This window comes from Entelurus aequoreus, linkage group LG16 (genome assembly GCF_033978785.1).
Source record: "Entelurus aequoreus isolate RoL-2023_Sb linkage group LG16, RoL_Eaeq_v1.1, whole genome shotgun sequence".
Classification (NCBI taxonomy): domain Eukaryota; kingdom Metazoa; phylum Chordata; class Actinopteri; order Syngnathiformes; family Syngnathidae; genus Entelurus; species Entelurus aequoreus.
The window spans coordinates 7,862,317-7,880,635 of record NC_084746.1 but is presented as its reverse complement, the minus strand read 5'-3'; the positions used below and the strand labels follow the sequence as shown (position 1 = coordinate 7,880,635).

The 18,319-nt window shown below is 42.1% G+C and overlaps 1 protein-coding gene across 1 annotated transcript in view; it reads left to right on the top strand.

Annotated features, from left to right (window-relative positions):
- LOC133631560 (protein unc-13 homolog A-like) overlaps window positions 1-18,319 on the top strand; it is an 84,684-nt gene that overhangs the window by 31,468 nt on the left and 34,897 nt on the right. The window contains exons 6-20 of the mRNA XM_062023876.1: window positions 870-940; window positions 1,007-1,061; window positions 1,256-1,285; window positions 2,418-2,631; window positions 10,747-11,760; window positions 11,822-11,924; window positions 12,570-12,613; window positions 12,960-13,038; window positions 13,457-13,462; window positions 13,533-13,607; window positions 13,683-13,902; window positions 14,023-14,250; window positions 14,324-14,465; window positions 17,197-17,366; window positions 17,441-17,556. Coding sequence (XP_061879860.1) covers window positions 870-940; window positions 1,007-1,061; window positions 1,256-1,285; window positions 2,418-2,631; window positions 10,747-11,760; window positions 11,822-11,924; window positions 12,570-12,613; window positions 12,960-13,038; window positions 13,457-13,462; window positions 13,533-13,607; window positions 13,683-13,902; window positions 14,023-14,250; window positions 14,324-14,465; window positions 17,197-17,366; window positions 17,441-17,556 — 2,567 coding nt within the window. The remainder of the gene's footprint in view (window positions 1-869; window positions 941-1,006; window positions 1,062-1,255; window positions 1,286-2,417; window positions 2,632-10,746; window positions 11,761-11,821; window positions 11,925-12,569; window positions 12,614-12,959; window positions 13,039-13,456; window positions 13,463-13,532; window positions 13,608-13,682; window positions 13,903-14,022; window positions 14,251-14,323; window positions 14,466-17,196; window positions 17,367-17,440; window positions 17,557-18,319) is intronic.

The window sequence follows — 18,319 nt, the reverse complement described above, 5'->3', positions numbered from 1 at the left end:
CGAAAGGGACAAGCGGTAGAAAATGGATGGATGGATGGATGGATGGATAATGAAATTAATAAGATTATAATTTAAAAAAAATAAAGGTTTAAGATGTTTATCAGGGTTATTCTTCCCTGTACTTTAAACCCAATCGTATTAGTACATCGTTTAACATGATCCATCTTAAGAAACTGTGTAGAGTTTATTTATTTAAAATAGGGAAAATGCATATTAATGAACATGAAAATATTCAAGATTATAGCTCACTTCCATCTGTAGTTTTTGAGCAGGTTGATGTTTACATAGGACATCCATAAGACAAGTAAAACAATTAAAAGGTACCACAACCGTTGGCTAATATTAAAAATATATACACGTTAAGGCACTCTGTTTGTTTGTCCTTTTTTTCTTTGTCAAGATGGGCCACTTTGAAATTGGATTAGCTGCTAAAGAGCCAGACCAGGAAGTATAAAATAAGGTGGTAGCATGAAGTATTATTGTCATGTAAGGGTGGCATGTGCACAATAACACCATGCAGCTCTGTGTCGACCTCAAGTTTATTTATTGTGGACCCTTTCTGAAAATGTCTTCCATGTATGTATTAAACAGTGTATGATAAGGGAACACCCCCACACAAGAAGCAGACACTGTGGGACTGTGGAGACAACATTTGCACCAATACATACAGTAAGTCCAACTATTATGGAAGTGCAGATGAAAATCAGCATAGGTGCAGTGTGAGCCTATTTACTTGACACTTTGGCTGTACTTCAAATTGTGGACTTTTGATTTTGGAGGTTCTGCTTTAAAACAAAAGTTTGATTGTAAAAGCGATATAGAATACAGGTGAATTTCATGTCTCACCTGAGTGTGCCTTTGCCTTTCAGACATCCCAGAGGATGAGGCCAGATACTGGGCCAAAAAATTGGAGCAACTTAATGCCATGAGGGACCAAGATGTAAGCTTTTACTTAGTCGGCCTTTTCAGAACAGGCCAACACAATAAATGTGTCTTTTGTCTCCAGTACTCCTACCAGGAGGAGCAGGAACGTCCACTTCGCCTTCCAGCCACTCAATGCTGTAAGTGACCATTCCTTGGACAGATTGCTAGAAGTGCATAACCACACATGTGCAAACAGTCACCACACTAGGAGGGATCAATAGCTGGATCAATTGTCTGAGGGTGCTGGAAAGACCTTGCCTGCTTGTCTATTCATAGGAAACTGCCTTTTGTCCTTCATTGATGATTCTTACACAATTCTGCTTCATTGCAGGTAATTGGAGTTTATGGGGAGAGCAACAAAGTGAGTGTGAATGCAGTATATTGAGCACACACACACACACACACACACACACACACACACACACACACACACACACACACACACACACACACACACACAGTCTCAACATGAGAGCACGTGTCGCTCGTTTCAAGGAGCAGATCAGCAAGAAAAGAAGCAAGCAGATTTTCATTGCACTGCTGCTTCACCACTTCCTGTGTGTGCACTCAGGAGAGAACATGGGAAGGAGCAGTGATGGATGAACATCTGATAGATGGATGAACATCTGATGGATGGATGAACATCTGATAAGAAACATGAGTGTACATGCTTGAAAAAACCCCTACTAAGATCCAAATACCAGTCGCTAAACAGTGTGTGCAAACTATAACTTTGGTCCCGTTTACACTGCACACCAAATCGGATCTGATTTTTTTTTCCAGTCCAAATGCTCCCAAGTGCTTCAAATCTGATCTTTTAGCATCAGATTCAGACCACTTCAGGAGGTAGTCCTGAATCTGATTGGGGTCTGATCTTTTCAAATGTGACTTCAGTCTAAACGTGATGCGACCTGAAAGGGATGTTTTGGTCATCTTTGGGCAGAAATCAATCAATCAATCAATCAAAGTTGACTTACATAGCCCTAAATCAGGAGTGTCTCAAAGGGCTGCACAAGCCACAACGACATCCTGGGCTCAGATCCCACATCAGGGCAAGAAAAAACTCAACCCAATGGGATGACAATGAGAAACCTTGGAGGGGACCGCAGATGTGGGGACCCCCGCTGGGCGACCGGTGCAATGGACGTCTTAAGAGACGCACACAGGCTTCATAGATCAGCTTTGTTTTAATACACGTAAACCTTTAGTAGATCAGGCCCTTCCTCTTATAATAGTGTTAACACAGGACCTGAAAAGAGCTGCATTGGCTGCCTTCTTGGCAGTTTGATTGACAATGAGGGCTGATTAACAGATATTTGTCCCACTTTGAACCAAATCCGCACCATTGAAGTTTCTCATCACTTCCCCGAGGGTCTAATGCTCAACTGCAGGCAGGAACAGATTCAATGGAAAGTTTTCATTTTCAGCTAAGGTGACTGAACTGTGCAAAGTGTGTTAAAGTTTGATTCCAGTGACGTCCTCCCGTTGTGCAGATGAGGACCCAGACAGTGCTGTGGACGACAGGGACAGCGACTATCGCAGTGAAACCAGTAACAGCATCCCCCCTCCATACTACAGCACATCACAGCCCAATGCCTCCGTCCACCAGTATCCCATCAGCCACCAGCACCGCAACTCCAGGAGCGTCTCTTACCCACGCTCCGCCGACAGCCATGACCTTGACTACAACCATCAGCGGACTGTCAGGTATGTGCTCGTCTTGGTGTACAAGTCTTCAATCCAACTATTTCAATTAAAGGCCTTACAATGTCTAACATTCTCCTGTAATCTCATAAAAGGTCTTAAAAGTTTTTAAGACCTTTTAAAATCAAAGATCAAAGAAACCGACACCTTCATGTCGCTTCCCATCGTACACAGTGGAGTTTTACAAGCCTTTTAATTGGTAAGATCAAAGACAGCCATTGAAACACAAAGTTTTGTGATAGCTTAGATACAATTATTCTGACAATTAGGGTTGGGGTTATGCATATAAAACATGCATAAACTTCAGTCCTGCTTTAAATGTTTCCATTTTTGATGACGCTATGACGTAAGCGGTGGAGCACCACCAGTGTGTGTGTGTTGTTACAGTTTAGCATAGCAGCAGAGAAAAGTCAACATAAGCCCACAGCAAAGCTGAATTCCATGCGTGAGATGGGTTAGTTCAAGTTCAACCATTTGTGGCTCCAATGGATGGAAAGGTGCAAAGCAGTTTAGGACCCGGATGTGCAGCCATGGAGAAGGGAAGCGTTTGTAAACACGGCGGTGAAAGTGAATGGAATGATTATGTAAATGTCAACAATCCGGGATGAATCTGTGTCAAAAGATGCTGAAACGCCACAAACACTTGCACAACTATACAAGGGTCAACTTTCATCCATCCATTTTCTACCGCTTGTCCCTTTCGTGGTAGCAGGGGTTGCTGGAGCCTATCTCAGCTGCACTCGGGTGGTAGGCATACAAGGGTCAACTTAAAAGAGTGTTATGTGGGTTAAGTGGCGCCAAAGGAGACCAGTGTGAGATGTTTACTAATGACGTCATCCAATCACATACACAGGCTAGGCTCATTTCTCTGTGCTACCTACTCAGTGGCCTAGTGGTTAGAGTGTCCGCCCTGAGATGGGTAGGTCGTGAGTTCAAACCAAGTCATACCAAAGACTATAAAAATGGGAGCCATTACCTCCCTGCTTGGCATTCAGCATCAAGGGTTGGAATTGGGGGTTAAGTCACCAAAAATTATTCCCGGGCGCGGCCACCGCTGCTGCCCACAGCTCCCCTCACCTCCCAGGGGTTGAACAAGGGGATGGGTCAAATGCAGAGGACAAATTTTACCACACCTAGTGTGTGTGTGACAATCATTGGTACTTTAACTTTAGTAGTGTACTCAGCAGTAAAAAATTAAAGGCCTACTGAAATTATTTTGTTTTATTTAAACGGGGATAGCAGATCCATTCTATGTGTCATACTTGATCATTTTGCGATATTGCCATATTTTTGCTGAAAGGACTTAGTAGAGATCATCGACGATAAATTTCGCAACTTTTGATCGCTGATAAAAAAAGCCTTGTTTGTACCGGAAGTAGCGTGACGTCACAGGTTGAAAGGCTCCTCACATTTCCCCATTGTTTACACCAGCAGCGAGAGCGATTCGGACCGAGAAAGCGACGATTACCCCATTAATTTGAGCGAGGATGAAAGATTCGTGGACGAGGAACGTGAGAGTGAAGGACTAGAGTGCAGTGCAGGACGTATCTTTTTTCGCTCTGACCGTAACTTAGGTACAAGCTGGCTCATTGGATTCCACACTTTCTCCTTTTTCTATTGTGGATCACGGATTTGTATTTTAAACCACCTTGGATACTATATCCTCTTGAAAATGAGAGTCGAGAACGCGAAATGGACATTCACAGTGACTTTTATCTCCACGACAATACATCGGTGAAGCTCTTTAGCTACGGAGCTAACGTGATAGCATCGTGCTTAAATGCAGATAGAAACAAAAGAAATAAGCCCCTGACTGGAAGGAAGGACAGAAGATCAACAATACTACTACCAGGAGACACCGAACCAAACACTGGACATGTAACCACACGGTTAATGCTGTGCCGTCTGTCGAAGCCTAGCAATGCTGTTGCTAACGAGGCCATTGAAGCTAACTTAGCTACGGGACCTCGTCAGAGCTATGATAAAAACATTAGCGCTCCACCTACGCCAGCCCTCATCTGCTCATCAACACCCGTGCTCACCTGCGTTCCAGCGATCGACGGCGCAACGAAGGACTTCACCCGATCATCGATGCGGTCGGCGGCTAGCGTTGGATAGCGCATCTGCTATCCAAGTAAGTCCTCCTGGTTGTGTTGCTACAGCCAGCCGCTAATACACCGATCCCACCTACAACTTTCTTCTTTGCAGTCTCCATTGTTCATTAAACAAATTGCAAAAGATTCACCAACACAGATGTCCAGAATACTGTGGAATTTTGCGATGAAAACAGAGCTGTTTGTATTGTGATACAATGTGTCCGAATACTTCCGTTTCAACCATTGACGTCACGCGCATACGTCATCATACAAAGACGTTTCCAACCGGAAGTGTGGCGGGAAATTTAAAATGTCACTTTATAAGTTAACCCGGCCGTATTGGCATGTGTTGCAATGTTAAGATTTCATCATTGATATATAAACTATCAGACTGCGTGGTCGGTAGTAGTGGCTTTGAGTAGGCCTTTAACTCTCTTATATTATTTATTCCAATAATTTTAGGTCAGCTTTTGTGCCCAATCTTTTCTCCAAGTTTATACAGCAAGTGACATTACAAGCTATAAAGGTTGTCTGTTTAGTGTTCACACTCACTTTAAGGTTGGAGCAAAGCGGGGAAGAATTGCCAATGTCATCTTCCATCCATCCATTTTTCTACCGCTTGTCATCTTGTCAGGCTAAATAGAAACTTGTTTAGTAGCAATATGTTTTCAAAAAAGTCAGCAAAAAGAGGTGAAAATGTATTGATACATACTGTACTAGTAATGGTATACACATTATTCACATCCAAAGTCTATTTGAGGCTTGCCAGCCATAATCACTTTCTTTCTTTTTAGACAATCACTCTGCCTTACAACTTAGTAGTGCTGTAGATGTTTTTATCTCTTTGCTACATTCTGACAGCCGCACAAACACTGCAAAAGTGAACCATTTAGCTTAGCAGAGATGCTAACAGTCCATTTCACAGAAAATCTGGTGTTGTACTTTATCATTGCTGACATGCTGGTTGTTGTCGCACTTGATATGAAGCACACTGCACCTTGTGAACAATGACTTCTTTTTTTTTTGTTTAGTCTTTATTTGAAGGGACAATGTACAGAAACATTAAGCTCAAAGACAGATATGTTCTGTACCAGATTATAGCTAAATAGCTAATTTCCATCTGCAGTCCCTGGCTACCTAAATTAAAGGGATACAAAAATCATGCAATAAAATTATGACAATAAAATCATACACAAGTATTAAGAAAAAAATCATAAAATGCCCTTTCATGGACACATACTTAATATACAATACAACCACACCTCATTTACATCATCACACAAAGACAATACATGCTTTTGTTCACATCTGTCATCATTTGTAAAAACAACCATGATTTTAACACACACACTTCACAATTTACAATAAAAATGCTCTCATGGATAAATATAATACACATTAGGTTGATGTGTCAATCATAGTGCCCATCTTAGTGACCGTGTGAGCAGCTTTGATTGCTCCAAAGCCACGTTTTAACTTCAATTGTGAATGAAGAGTAATCTGTTAGACTTTTCAAGTTTGTTGTGAGGTCGTTCCATTCCTTTATGGCTTTATATGAAAAGGCTGATTGTGCAAAAGAGGTTTTACATCTGGGTATGCTACACTGCCCCCTGGTGGAGGCTCGTGTGTTTCTAGTTGTCACAGCAGATGTAAACTGGACAAAGTGCTTAAGTGGCGCTGGTGCAGTGTTATTTAAGATTTGATGGGCCATTCGTATTGATGCTAATCTTTGAATGTTAGCTAAATTTAACAATCTATATTTTTGGAGAACTAAACAATGATGGTGGTGTTGTGGTTTTCGGTCAAGGATTTTGAGGGATTGTTTGTGCAAAGTTTCCAACGGCCTCAGTGTCATTTTGCCTGCCTGCGACCAACATGTTATACAATAATAAAAACGAGACATAATCATTGCATTAAAATAAGTTTGAGCTGCCTCCAGTGTTAATGAATTCCTGATACATTTGAACGTTTTTATGTGGTATTTAAGACTCTGGCACATCTGTTTGATATGTTTTTTAAAGCCAAGTGTTGGCTCCAAAATGACACCCAGGTAACGATATTCACTAACATTTTGTATTATTTCCTTATTAATCGTTATATTTGGAAAGGATGACATTTTATATTTGTAGAGTCATGTAGCCATCTTGCCACCTTCTCCATGGCTGCTGTAAGTTTTCTGGCAACCGTTTCAGCGTCCTTTCCCCAAGTATAGATAACCGTGTCATCTGCATACATCTGGATATTTACATCCTCACATACAGATGGCAGGTCATTTATATACATGGAGAAAAGAAGAGGGCCGATATTAGAGCCTTGTGGCAGGCCAATATCAGTAGCAGTGAGACTGGATGTTGTGTTATCAATACAGACACATTGGGTCCGACCAGATAGATATGACATAATCCAGGCCAGAGTATCTGTCGACAGTTTAAAAGATGTTAATTTTGTAAGTAACGTGGGGTGACTGACTGTATCGAATGCCTTGCGGAGGTCTAAGAATATTGCTCCAACTACACCTCCATTATCAAGGTTTTGTTTGATTGTTTCTAGTAGAAGGCAACATGCAGTTTCGGTCGAGTGATTTGCCCGAAACCCAAACTGCATGGGATGTAGGAGGTCTTCATAGTCCAAATGTTCTGTGAGTTGCTCAACGATCACTTTTTCTATTGCTTTGGATATAACGGGGAGAAGGCTAATTGGTCTGTAATCGTTGATGTCTTGTTTATTTCCTGCTTTATGGATTGGGATGATAGTGGTAGGGAAAGTGTTTTCTGTGATTGATTTATTTATCAATGTTGTTATAGGAGCAGTAAGACTATCTTTATACGTTTTTAGGAAGAATGTGTCCAGACCGTATATATCTCTAGATCGTGAGCTTGTTAATGCAGAGAGGATTTTGTTTACCTTTGTTTCATTTGTTAATTCTAAACTTAGTCCATCCTGAATAAATGGCAATTCTTTGCACTGATTTTGAGGGAATTTTTTATTCAGGGTTTGTACAGACTGGATGAAATGTTCATTAAAATGATTACTTATGTCCAGACTGTCTGTGATAGTAGTGCCATTGATATTTAATGTTATAGTGTTGTTTCTTGTTTGCTCTCTTCCAGTGAGTGTGTCAATGGTTTTCCACAACTGTCTAATGTTCCCTTTTGCAGCTTTGATTAATTCTAAGTGAAAGTCAGCCCTAGACTTCCGCATAAGCATTGTAACTTTGTTCCTCAAACTTTTAAAAATCATACGATCCGTATTTAGACCTGTTTTAATTGCTCTTTTGAGAGCTGAGTCCCGATTTTTCATAAGAATCCAAATTGTTTCATTAATCCAAGGTATTTTTATTTCAGCACTTTTCTTTCTGGGTTTTGTTTTAGTGTATTTACAGATAATCTCTTTGATTTTTGTCATTAGGTCATCACAGGCATGTTCGGTGCTTGTCCAATTTATGTCACTCCATGGGACAGTTTTAAGTTCATTCTTTAGTAAGTGTTGGTCTTTTTTAGGGATATAGGGCAAGCACTTTTGTGTACCTTTTTGGCTGTGATACCTAAATCTTGACAACTTCCGTGTTATCAATGTGAGGTTATAATCTGATAAGCCTGTTAGTAAATTGTACGTTTTTTTAATGCGATCAGGTTTATTAGTAAATACCAAATCCAGCAAGGTTCGGGAGGAATATGTAATTCTAGTAGGGCTGCTTATCATTTGTGTCATGTAGAAGCCGATTATAATGTCCTTAAGTTTCTTTCTACGCGATTTATTTAACCAGTCCAGATTAAAGTCCCCCATAACGATCAATTCTTTCGTACTGTGCTGTTTGAGGATGTCTGAAAATGAACTGAGAAAAATGTCTTTAGCTGTGGGCGGTCGGTATGCTACAATTACCTTGAAATACATTTCTAAGGACAATGTGATTTTAATTCCAACACACTCAAGATGATCTACTGGGAGGGTTATTTGTTCACTTTTAATGTTTTCCCTTACATAAATCATAACTTCTCCCCCTCTCCCACTTGATCTGTCTTTTCTGTAAATCTTGTACCCCGGGACATTAATTAGAGCAGAAGGTGTTGTAGGTTTTAACCATGTCTCCAATAAACAAATGTAATCCAGATTAGAGTCTGACAGTAATTGCTGGATTTGTTCAGTCTTTTGGACAACACTTCTAATATTAAGGTGACCCCCAAATATTCCTTTGGGCTTTGAATTTTGGTCCCATAATATTTGTGCATGGTTTACAGTTTGAAACATCTTTGTAGTTCGTTGTTTGGAAGCAGCTGTGTTATTTGGAATTTTAGCTCTATACTGTTTACGGGGCCCAGTATTACCAGCATTACTTGATTCAGTCTTACTCACGCCTGTGCTGGTATCGACCAAATGTCTAGGCTTGCATCCCAGGTCTGGTAGATGAGCACAGATGTGTTCCTGTTGGTAGCTGTAGCGCTTCTGCTGTTAGCTGTGTTTACGTTGATTTCCCCTGTTGCCGGTATGTTGTTTGGACCGGGACACTGGTGGATATCTCCAGACAGCAATAAGGAGATTGCCACAATAAAGACAATATTTTGCTGTTGTTTAAGTCCTGTCTTTGTTCGTTTTGTTGCTTGGTTGTGGAGAAGCGGGTGGATAAATGTGACGAGCAGCGCATGTTTCCCGAACCCAAAGTGTTGTTCGGCTTCAACCTTGTGCGCATTTATTGTTTTGCTGATATTGTCGAAACAACATATATCTTTAGGCAAAAAGGTTTGACTGTTGCCTTTGTTATTCATTGTACTTGTCAGTATTGCATAAATGAACAGAGCAGCGACGACACCCACCATACCTGGTGGCTCCATTTTGTTTTCCAGCCTTCCAGAACTTCTGCTCTATTTTTTACACTTCAATTCATATACAGTACTTACAATTCATTCTGGCCCTCTGATTGTCCTTCATGTTTTGTACCTTTTTGTCCGTATGGATGTGAAATGGTCAGAGAAAATATTGTATTTATTCAGATTAACCTGAAGATGGCGTTCTCCCAAATGTACTCATTTAAAATAGTAAAGATAGATGGATAAGAATTTCAGTTCAAGTTAGTAAAAGGGACATTTATTATCTTTAAATAGCATTAATATTATATAGTGTTGTGATTGTTAGAACAAATCTGCACCAGAAAAAAAAGAGGGTCACTTTTGATATGGTTTTGTTACGGTTTACTTGCTTTTTTTGGTGACTTTTTATTTGTATTTTTTTGCATCTGATCAAGCCATAAAAATGTGACTTTTTTTATTTCTTTTTTTTTTTAAAGTATGAACGGTGGAGAGGTCCCTGGGAGGTGATCTAGTGATCACTTCCTGAGGATCCTTGATGCCCAGGAATATTCATCCATCTGGCTATGCTGAGCCAGTGCAGGATGGATGGCTATATACAATATCTGCGTACTTTTTCTAATAATGTCTGTACTGTAAACCTTGAGTAGTTAAAGCCTAAGTGCACATCTCTCCTCAAGTGTGCATGAGCGGATGTATGAAGAGTCTGCATGAGTAAAGGATGACTGTCAAATGTGATTTTAACTGTAAAATTAAAAGAAAAACGAGTGATGGACAAACAAATAAAAGACGAATTCCATATTTGAAATAACAGCCAGAGTTCTTGTTGGTATTCTACTGAAAATAGTCAATGAATTTCTGCCTTTGCAGGCCCTCAATGGGCCTCGCAGACTAAATGTGATTTGCCTCTCATTGTTGTTGACGCCACTGTTACATTTCTCAGCACTTATTGACATATCTTGCACGGACTGGGAGTGAAACTTCCACCTCAGTCTTTATGAATAATTCCAAATGCAATCCAGTGGTCAATACGGCAGAAAAGACAAGCTGCTTGTGTTGGACAACATTCTTCTTTATTACTACTCCTCCTTTCACCTTTTAGCAGACCTAGTCATTCTTTGTTGTGTTTTCTTCTGCCAACTTTCTTCAGGATTTGAAGTTTCTGTTTCAATCTATTTCCTGCCTAGTGCAATTATTTTCTCTCCATTCCTGTCTGGCAGCCCCACAGGAAGCTATGCATCATCTGCAGAGTTGAGTCGATGCAGCAGTCAGCTGAGTGAGGAAGACTACGGCGGAGAGTATGCAGAGAGGGACCCTTATGAGGAGAATGACTCGTACCACTCCTGCCACTCTTCGGTCTGCTACAGCAAAGAATCCCCAGACTGGGACCTTGATGAGACCCAGGGGGCGTACAGTGATGAAGGTGGCTACAGCAAAGATGGCGGGGAGGAGGCCGCTCTGTATGAAGAAGAAGACGGAGGACTGTACGAGGTAGAAGAGGAGGGCCTTTATGAGGATGAAGACTTGATATATGAGGATGAAGATTTGTACAATTTGGATGGAAACCTCAGTGAGGATATAGAGCCTCCATTCACCCCCACTCCAACATCTACTGCCCCAGCAACTCTTGAAGTACCAAACTCCAGACCTCCTCTGGAGAAACAACCATCATTACACCAAGCGCAGCCTTCAAGTCCCAGTGCTGCTCCTGGTGGTGGTGGTGGTGGTGGCCCAACAGCACAGCCCCCTTCTGCTCAGCCAAGTTCTCCAGCACCTAAACAGCCCCAAACACAAGCGCAGCAAGCGCCATCTGCCACTTCATTTTTCTCAATGGCCAAACCTCTAACAGCTGCAGTAACAGGTTTGGCCTCCACGTTCCTGTCCTCTGTTCCCACCGCCCAGCAGTCTCATCCCCCAACTTCAGCTGCTGTTGAACAACAGCAATCCACCAATCTACCACCTGCCACGAGTCAACCTCCCGCCACTGCCATGGCTCCTTCTTCCCAGCAGACTCCTTCTCTTCCTAATGGTCCTGCCACTGCACAGTCAGCCACACCTGTGGACCAGGGTCTCCAAATGGAAGAAAAGCCTTGGTTGGAGGAGGAGGAAACTATGCAGGAGGACCCTCTGGTGTCCCCTGTCCCCCCAGAAGAGAATTTAAGCATGGATGAGAAGGATTCTGTTGAAACAAGCAGACCACCAACCCCAGAGGAAAAAGAGATTCCACCTGAGAGGTAATTAATAATTCATGACCAGTACATACAAGTTCAAATCCAAAAATGTGCCCTGTTTTAGTCCTCCAGTTGTGGAGGAGCCCAAAGAACCGGTGGATCCTGCAGTTCGCGCCAAAGAGAACTGGCTAAGACTCTACAACAAAGTCTTAGACCAGCTTCGAGAGGTAAGTCGGTGCTCAAGTCCCGTTTATCCCCATCTTCAATAAAACAATATATGTCCTGTAAAGCTGTCTGCCAAGTCTTTGAAATATGTATGTGAAGTCTATGACTTATTCATGCTCAGCCTTTCACTATTTGATGACAATCAGTGACTTGACAGACAGTCCACTTTGAATTGATGATGCAACACTGCTTTATTGAACTGAACACATTAAGTTTGCTTTGTGCTTGCATTATTTACATATTTGGTTGCTGTTTTTTCATTCAGTTGTGCAGAGAATATGTTGTTGTCTGTAACACATTTCTTTTCTACACTTTCTTTGCCTTTCCTTTTTTTTGGTGCCTGCCCACTTTGTTTTCGTTGCAGTTTCATGTCATTACCATAGTGGCGCTCGCATGCACTTTTGTCGCCCATCATTGGAGCGTGCTGCCGGGTAAGTGCAAGCTGATGGTGGCTTTAGCTACTTAAGTCCATTACTAAGTTTCACATTGTTATTATGAGTCATTCTTTTGTACCTACGGCCAAATGTTTTGCTAGGGTAAGCATTCATATTTAGATCAAATAACAGAAAAAGAGTATAGTTTTTTAGCCTGATGTAAATGCAAATTGGATGGTCAAAGTTTTTTCTAAAAGGAATCTCTCTTGTCAGGCCCGAGGAGAAACCTCCAGCTCGCTCTGGTTCGGTAAAGGAGGGTGAGTGTCTGATGGCAAAAAGCATGAAGGAGAAAACCATCAATGGGATTTAACTGTTGGGATTGTCACTCACTGTAAACTTTCAAATGTGCTAGAAGTAAATGGAATCTCAGCAGTTCTTGTACTGTGTCCATCAGTTTATGGCATTTACAAGTAAAACAAATAAGAGCTGATGGGACTGAGCTGACAGGTCATTAGCAGATGAGACAGGCCTGATCTTCTTCAGCCTGCCTGCATAAATCATTAGAATTTCGGTTCGGTTTTATATATTTATAGGTTTATTTTTACAATGTCTCTACTTTCTGATTGTGAAAATATGATGATGGCTTTCCCCGTTTGTACTCAGAATGGGAGGTGCACTCTACAGTATTGACAGCATGCCAGACCTGCGCAAGAGAAAAGCCATTCCTCTTGTCAGGGATCTGGTGAGATATTCACACACACACACACACACACACACACACACACACACACACACACACACACACACACACACACACACACACACACACACACACACGTACACGCACGCACGCACACACACACACACACACACGTCTTTAGGTCCCTCTGGAGGAAATCTAACATTTATCATTTACTTTTCTATAAAATATAGTAAATCTGCTTATTAGAAACGACCCTTGAAATGTGGCTTTATTTATTTGTTGTGTTTATGTGTGGTAACCAACTATATAATCATAGAAATTGAAAATGACATTATAACGTTGCCTTTTCTACAGTTCTTACATGTGTGAGCATTTGCACGCCAACTCAGTGTCAGGAATGATTAATAATTTTTTCTCTGTCTTTGCTCTTAATCTCATCACTGCTTCATTCCATCAGGCAATGGTAAGTGCCCCAGCTATGAAATATACCTTTGAATAGCACACTCTAATTCACCTCCTCTCTTTTTCATCAGTCTCTGGTACAAAACTCTCGGAAGGCTGGCATCACCTCTGCCATGGCATCAACCACTCTTGGGAATGAAGAATTGGTGGGTTTTTTTCCTCTCATTTTGCTGTTTGGTGCTTAGGGCCTCCTTCCAATCCCTCTCCGTGTGTTTTTGCAGAAGAGTCATGTTTATAAGAAAACCCTGCAAGCTCTTATCTACCCAATCTCCTCCACTACTCCGCACAATTTTGAAGTGTGGACGGCCACCACTCCCACCTACTGCTATGAATGTGAAGGCTTGCTGTGGGGCATCGCTCGACAAGGCATGCGCTGCTCAGAGTGTGGCGTCAAGTGTCACGATAAGTGCCAGGATCTGTTAAATGCCGACTGTCTACAAAGTAAGACCCATGCTTATTCACACGTACACGCTGACATAGGAACTGTTCCAGCCCAATGAAACACATTGTGGCAACAAGCCTTGCTCATGTATTTGAAATGATTCTCATTGGTCTCATAAGGGGCTGCGGAGAAAAGTTCCAAGCACGGAGCGGAAGATCGAACCCAGAACATCATCATGGTCCTGAAGGACCGCATGAAGATCCGAGAGAGAAACAAGCCTGAGATCTTTGAGCAAATCCAGGAAGTGTTTGCCCTTGACAAATCCACACATGCCACCCACATGAAACAGATCAAGCAGAGCGTGCTTGACGGCACCTCCAAGTGGTCTGCAAAGATCAGCATCACCGGTGAGATCACCATTGATCGCTCTTGTTTTTCAAGCTCATCAACATGTGGGGTCTGTCCCGCTATTTTCCACAGTGGCGTGTGCCCAGGGACTTCAGGCGAAAGACAAAACTGGTTCCAGTGATCCATATGTCACGGTCCAAGTGGGAAAGACTAAGAAAAGAACCAAAACCATATATGGCAACCTCAACCCGGTCTGGGAAGAGAACTTTCACTTGTGAGTCAAATGATGATCCTCATATTTATTTACAGTAATATTTTTCTGGTAGTCAGCACAAAATGTTGGTGTTACTATACCGTAGTACAAAGGCAACACTTCCTCAGTAGTCTCACAAGCAACGTTCCCTCTAAAGCATGGGTGTCAAACTCTGGACCGCGGGCCAAAATTGGCCCGCCGTGTAATTTCACTTGGCCCTTGAGGCGATATCAGATTAACACTAGAGCTGGCCCGCCGATTATATACAGCGGCGGTGCCGCGGTATAACCGCATTCACAGCTAATTCTCATACTTGCCAACCCTCCCGGGAGACTCCCAAATTTCAGTGCCCCTCCCGAAAATCGTCGCGTCTGCTTTTCATCCAGTCCAACGAGTGCTGGCCCAGTCACATAATATGTGCGGCTTCTGCACGCACACACAAGTGAATTCAATGCATACTTGATCAACAGCGATACAGGTTACACTGAGGGTGATCGTATAAACAACTTTAACACTGTTAGAAATATACGCCACACTGTGAACCCACACCAAACAAGAATGACAAACACATTTCGGGAGAACATCCGCACCGTAACACAACATGGTAAATGGTAAATGGGTCGTACTTGTATAGCGCTTTTCTACCTTTTTAAGGAACTCAAAGCGCTTTGACACTATTTTCCACATTCACCCATTCACACACACACATTCACACACTGATGGCGGGAGCTGCCGTGCACGGCGCTAACCAGGCCCATCAGGAGCAAGGGTGAAGTGTCTTGCTCAAGGACACAACAGACGTGACTAGGATGGTAGAAGGTGGGGATTGAACCAGTAACCCTCGGATTGCTGGCACGGCCACTCTCCCAACTTCGCCACGCCGTCCCCTACATAAACACAACAGAATAAATACTTTGCAGCACTAACTCTTCCGGGACGCTACAAGGTGTGTGTGTGTGTGTGGGGGGGGGGGGGGGTTGGGGGGAGGGGGTTTGGTGGTAGCGGGGGGTGTATTTTGTAGCAGCGTCCCACACATATCTTGTGACTGGCACGTTGTTAGAATGGATGAAAAGCGGACATGACGACAGCTCGTAGAGGATGTTAAAGGCAGTGCCTTTAAGGCACGCCCCCAAGACTGTGGTCCGGGTGGACTACGAGATATAATGACTGATGAACACCTTTGTTCGATAATGAAGGTTGCCTCAGCTCAAAGCCTGAGCCCCGACATTAATGAACTAGCATCCAAGAAAAGAGGCCAGGTATCTGGCTTGGGCACATCAGATTAGATCAGTGTGTTGCAAACTGAGCAGTTTAAAGTCCTGAATGGTTGGTTTATTCATTGTTATTTTACTTTCAAATATATTAGCCTGTGGAAAAAGTTAATGTTGATATTTACCTCAGGAGGCTGCAAATAGAAAAGAGGCATTCAATTTTTATTTAAATCGTATTTAAAATACGCCATTGATATTTTTAAAATATTATTATTATTATTTTAAACTCGATTTTGCATGTCACTATAAAGTCATATAAGCCTTGCTTGTTCAATATTCAATGCAAAACTTTTTGGGTCCCTATTAAAAGGTTAATTTGTTCAACCTTGGCCCGCGGCTTTGATCAGTTTTAAATGTTGGCCCACTCTGAATTTGAGTTTGACACCCCTGCTCTAAAGTGTGCAATTGGGCACTGCTCACGCCTCCTCTGCGCACAACAAATCTACGCCAGGCACAAAATCAAATAAAAAATGAAGCACATAACAATTTTCAATGTAACTTGACGGCCACGACAGACAAAACAGTTTTCCTCATCACTGTTCAGATATTGTAACGTCTGTCGAGACGCTTTAAGGAGGACATGAGTTCTATCCATCACTTCTTTATTGTCGGCCATGAACACATGACCAAAAACATTGGTAAAAAAAGTTCATATCTAGCAAAACTGGTCACTCTCTGCCATACAAACCAGACCAAACCCCACTTTGTCAACAGCACCCGCTCACTCTTTCTCACCTGCACCAACACATGCACATATGGCACTTAACCAGTGATGCCTTTACAGACACACAAAAAGTCGGACAACTCCAACACCACACATAATGTGTCATTCCAGGTGGTTACACTATGATTTACCAATCAAATGTGTGCTTAATCTACTGTCATTTATTAAGAATCTTCATTTCTAAATAATACTCATGAAATTATCTTATTATATGAAAGAAATGCCAATAAAAATATATATTTTACAGACAGAATGTTACAGGAATGTACACTTTATCCCATGCTTACATCTCATTGTGCAACATGAGAATGTTTTAATGGGAACTAAATGCAATGTCTGAAATGGTACACATTATTTCCAAAGCAGGACCTTACCCATACATACAATACTAGTACACAGCTCATGAAAAACAATATTTGTTGTTATTGTCATTGTAAGTGGGCCAAAACACTTATATTAGAACATGGAAATGACTGCTGTAACAATAAGAACATGTAAGTTGTTATTTAGTCAGGTTTGGGACAGGTGTGCTGCAGGTGTGCACGTCTGATGTTGTCACATGTGCTCCACTCAATGCTCATGGAGTTTGCTCACACATGACAAATTAGAGGCAACATTGCTCACAAGATCTTCATGATGACGGTTTGAAGTTTTGAGGCTTTTTTTTTCTAGTTCCAAGATCTTTGTGTCAGTTTGTGCTTGATTTGTCAGCTGAACACCTACAGTGCTCTACTTGACATGCATGTTGTGTCATTAGCGAATGCCACAACTCATCTGACCGCATCAAGGTGCGAGTGTGGGATGAGGATGACGACATCAAGTCTCGCGTGAAGCAGAGGTTCAAACGTGAGAGTGACGACTTCCTTGGCCAGACCATCATTGAAGTGCGTACGCTGAGCGGGGAGATGGATGTTTGGTACAATCTGGGTGAGTTTCAATGGCAAAGTAACAAAGCATGTATCAGATCAGAAATACTTGATTAACTTCCTTGCATCTGACAGACAAGAGGACAGATAAGTCTGCTGTGTCTGGAGCCATTCGCATGCACATCAGTGTGGAGATTAAAGGAGAAGAGACTGTGGCTCCTTACCATGTCCAGTACACTTGTCTTCATGAGGTCAGCCTTACATTATCATGTCCAGTACACTTGTCTTCATGAGGTCAGCCTTACATTATCATGTCCAGTACACTTGTCTTCATGAGGTCAGCCTTACATTATCATGTCCAGTACACTTGTCTTCATGAGGTCAGCCTTACATTATCATGTCCAGTACACTTGTCTTCATGAGGTCAGCCTTACATTTGACTAACTTTACTTGTATTATAACCAGCGTCCTCCACAGTAGACATGTATTTTGTCTTTATAAGGACCGTCTGCAAAAAAATAGTCAAAGATCAGCACTTGAGTGTTTTTAAAGATGTGAGTCTCTTGAAAGTTGTTGAAACTGAACTTGCGGATTACCAGTTCAATAACCTAAATCAGGGGTTCTTAACCTTTTTGACCTTGGGGCCCGACTTTTCCACTACAGAAGGGTCCGGGACCCACTCAAATATTACCACTGAATTAGTCATCTACCTACTCAGTGGCCTAGTGGTTGGAGTGTCCGCCCTGAGACGGGTAGGTTGTGAGTTCAAACCCCGGCCGAGTCATACCAAAGACTATAAAAATGGGAGTCATTACCTCCCTGCTTGGCACTCAGCATCAAGGGTTGGAATTGGGGGTTAAATCACCAAAAATTATTCCAGGGCGTGGCCACCGCTGCTGCACCAGTAGTCCAAGTTCCTCATGAACATCTGCCAATATGTTTCCAGTAGTCCAAGTTCCTCTATACAACATGAACATCTGCCAATTACCTTCCAGTAGTCCAAGTTCCTCTATA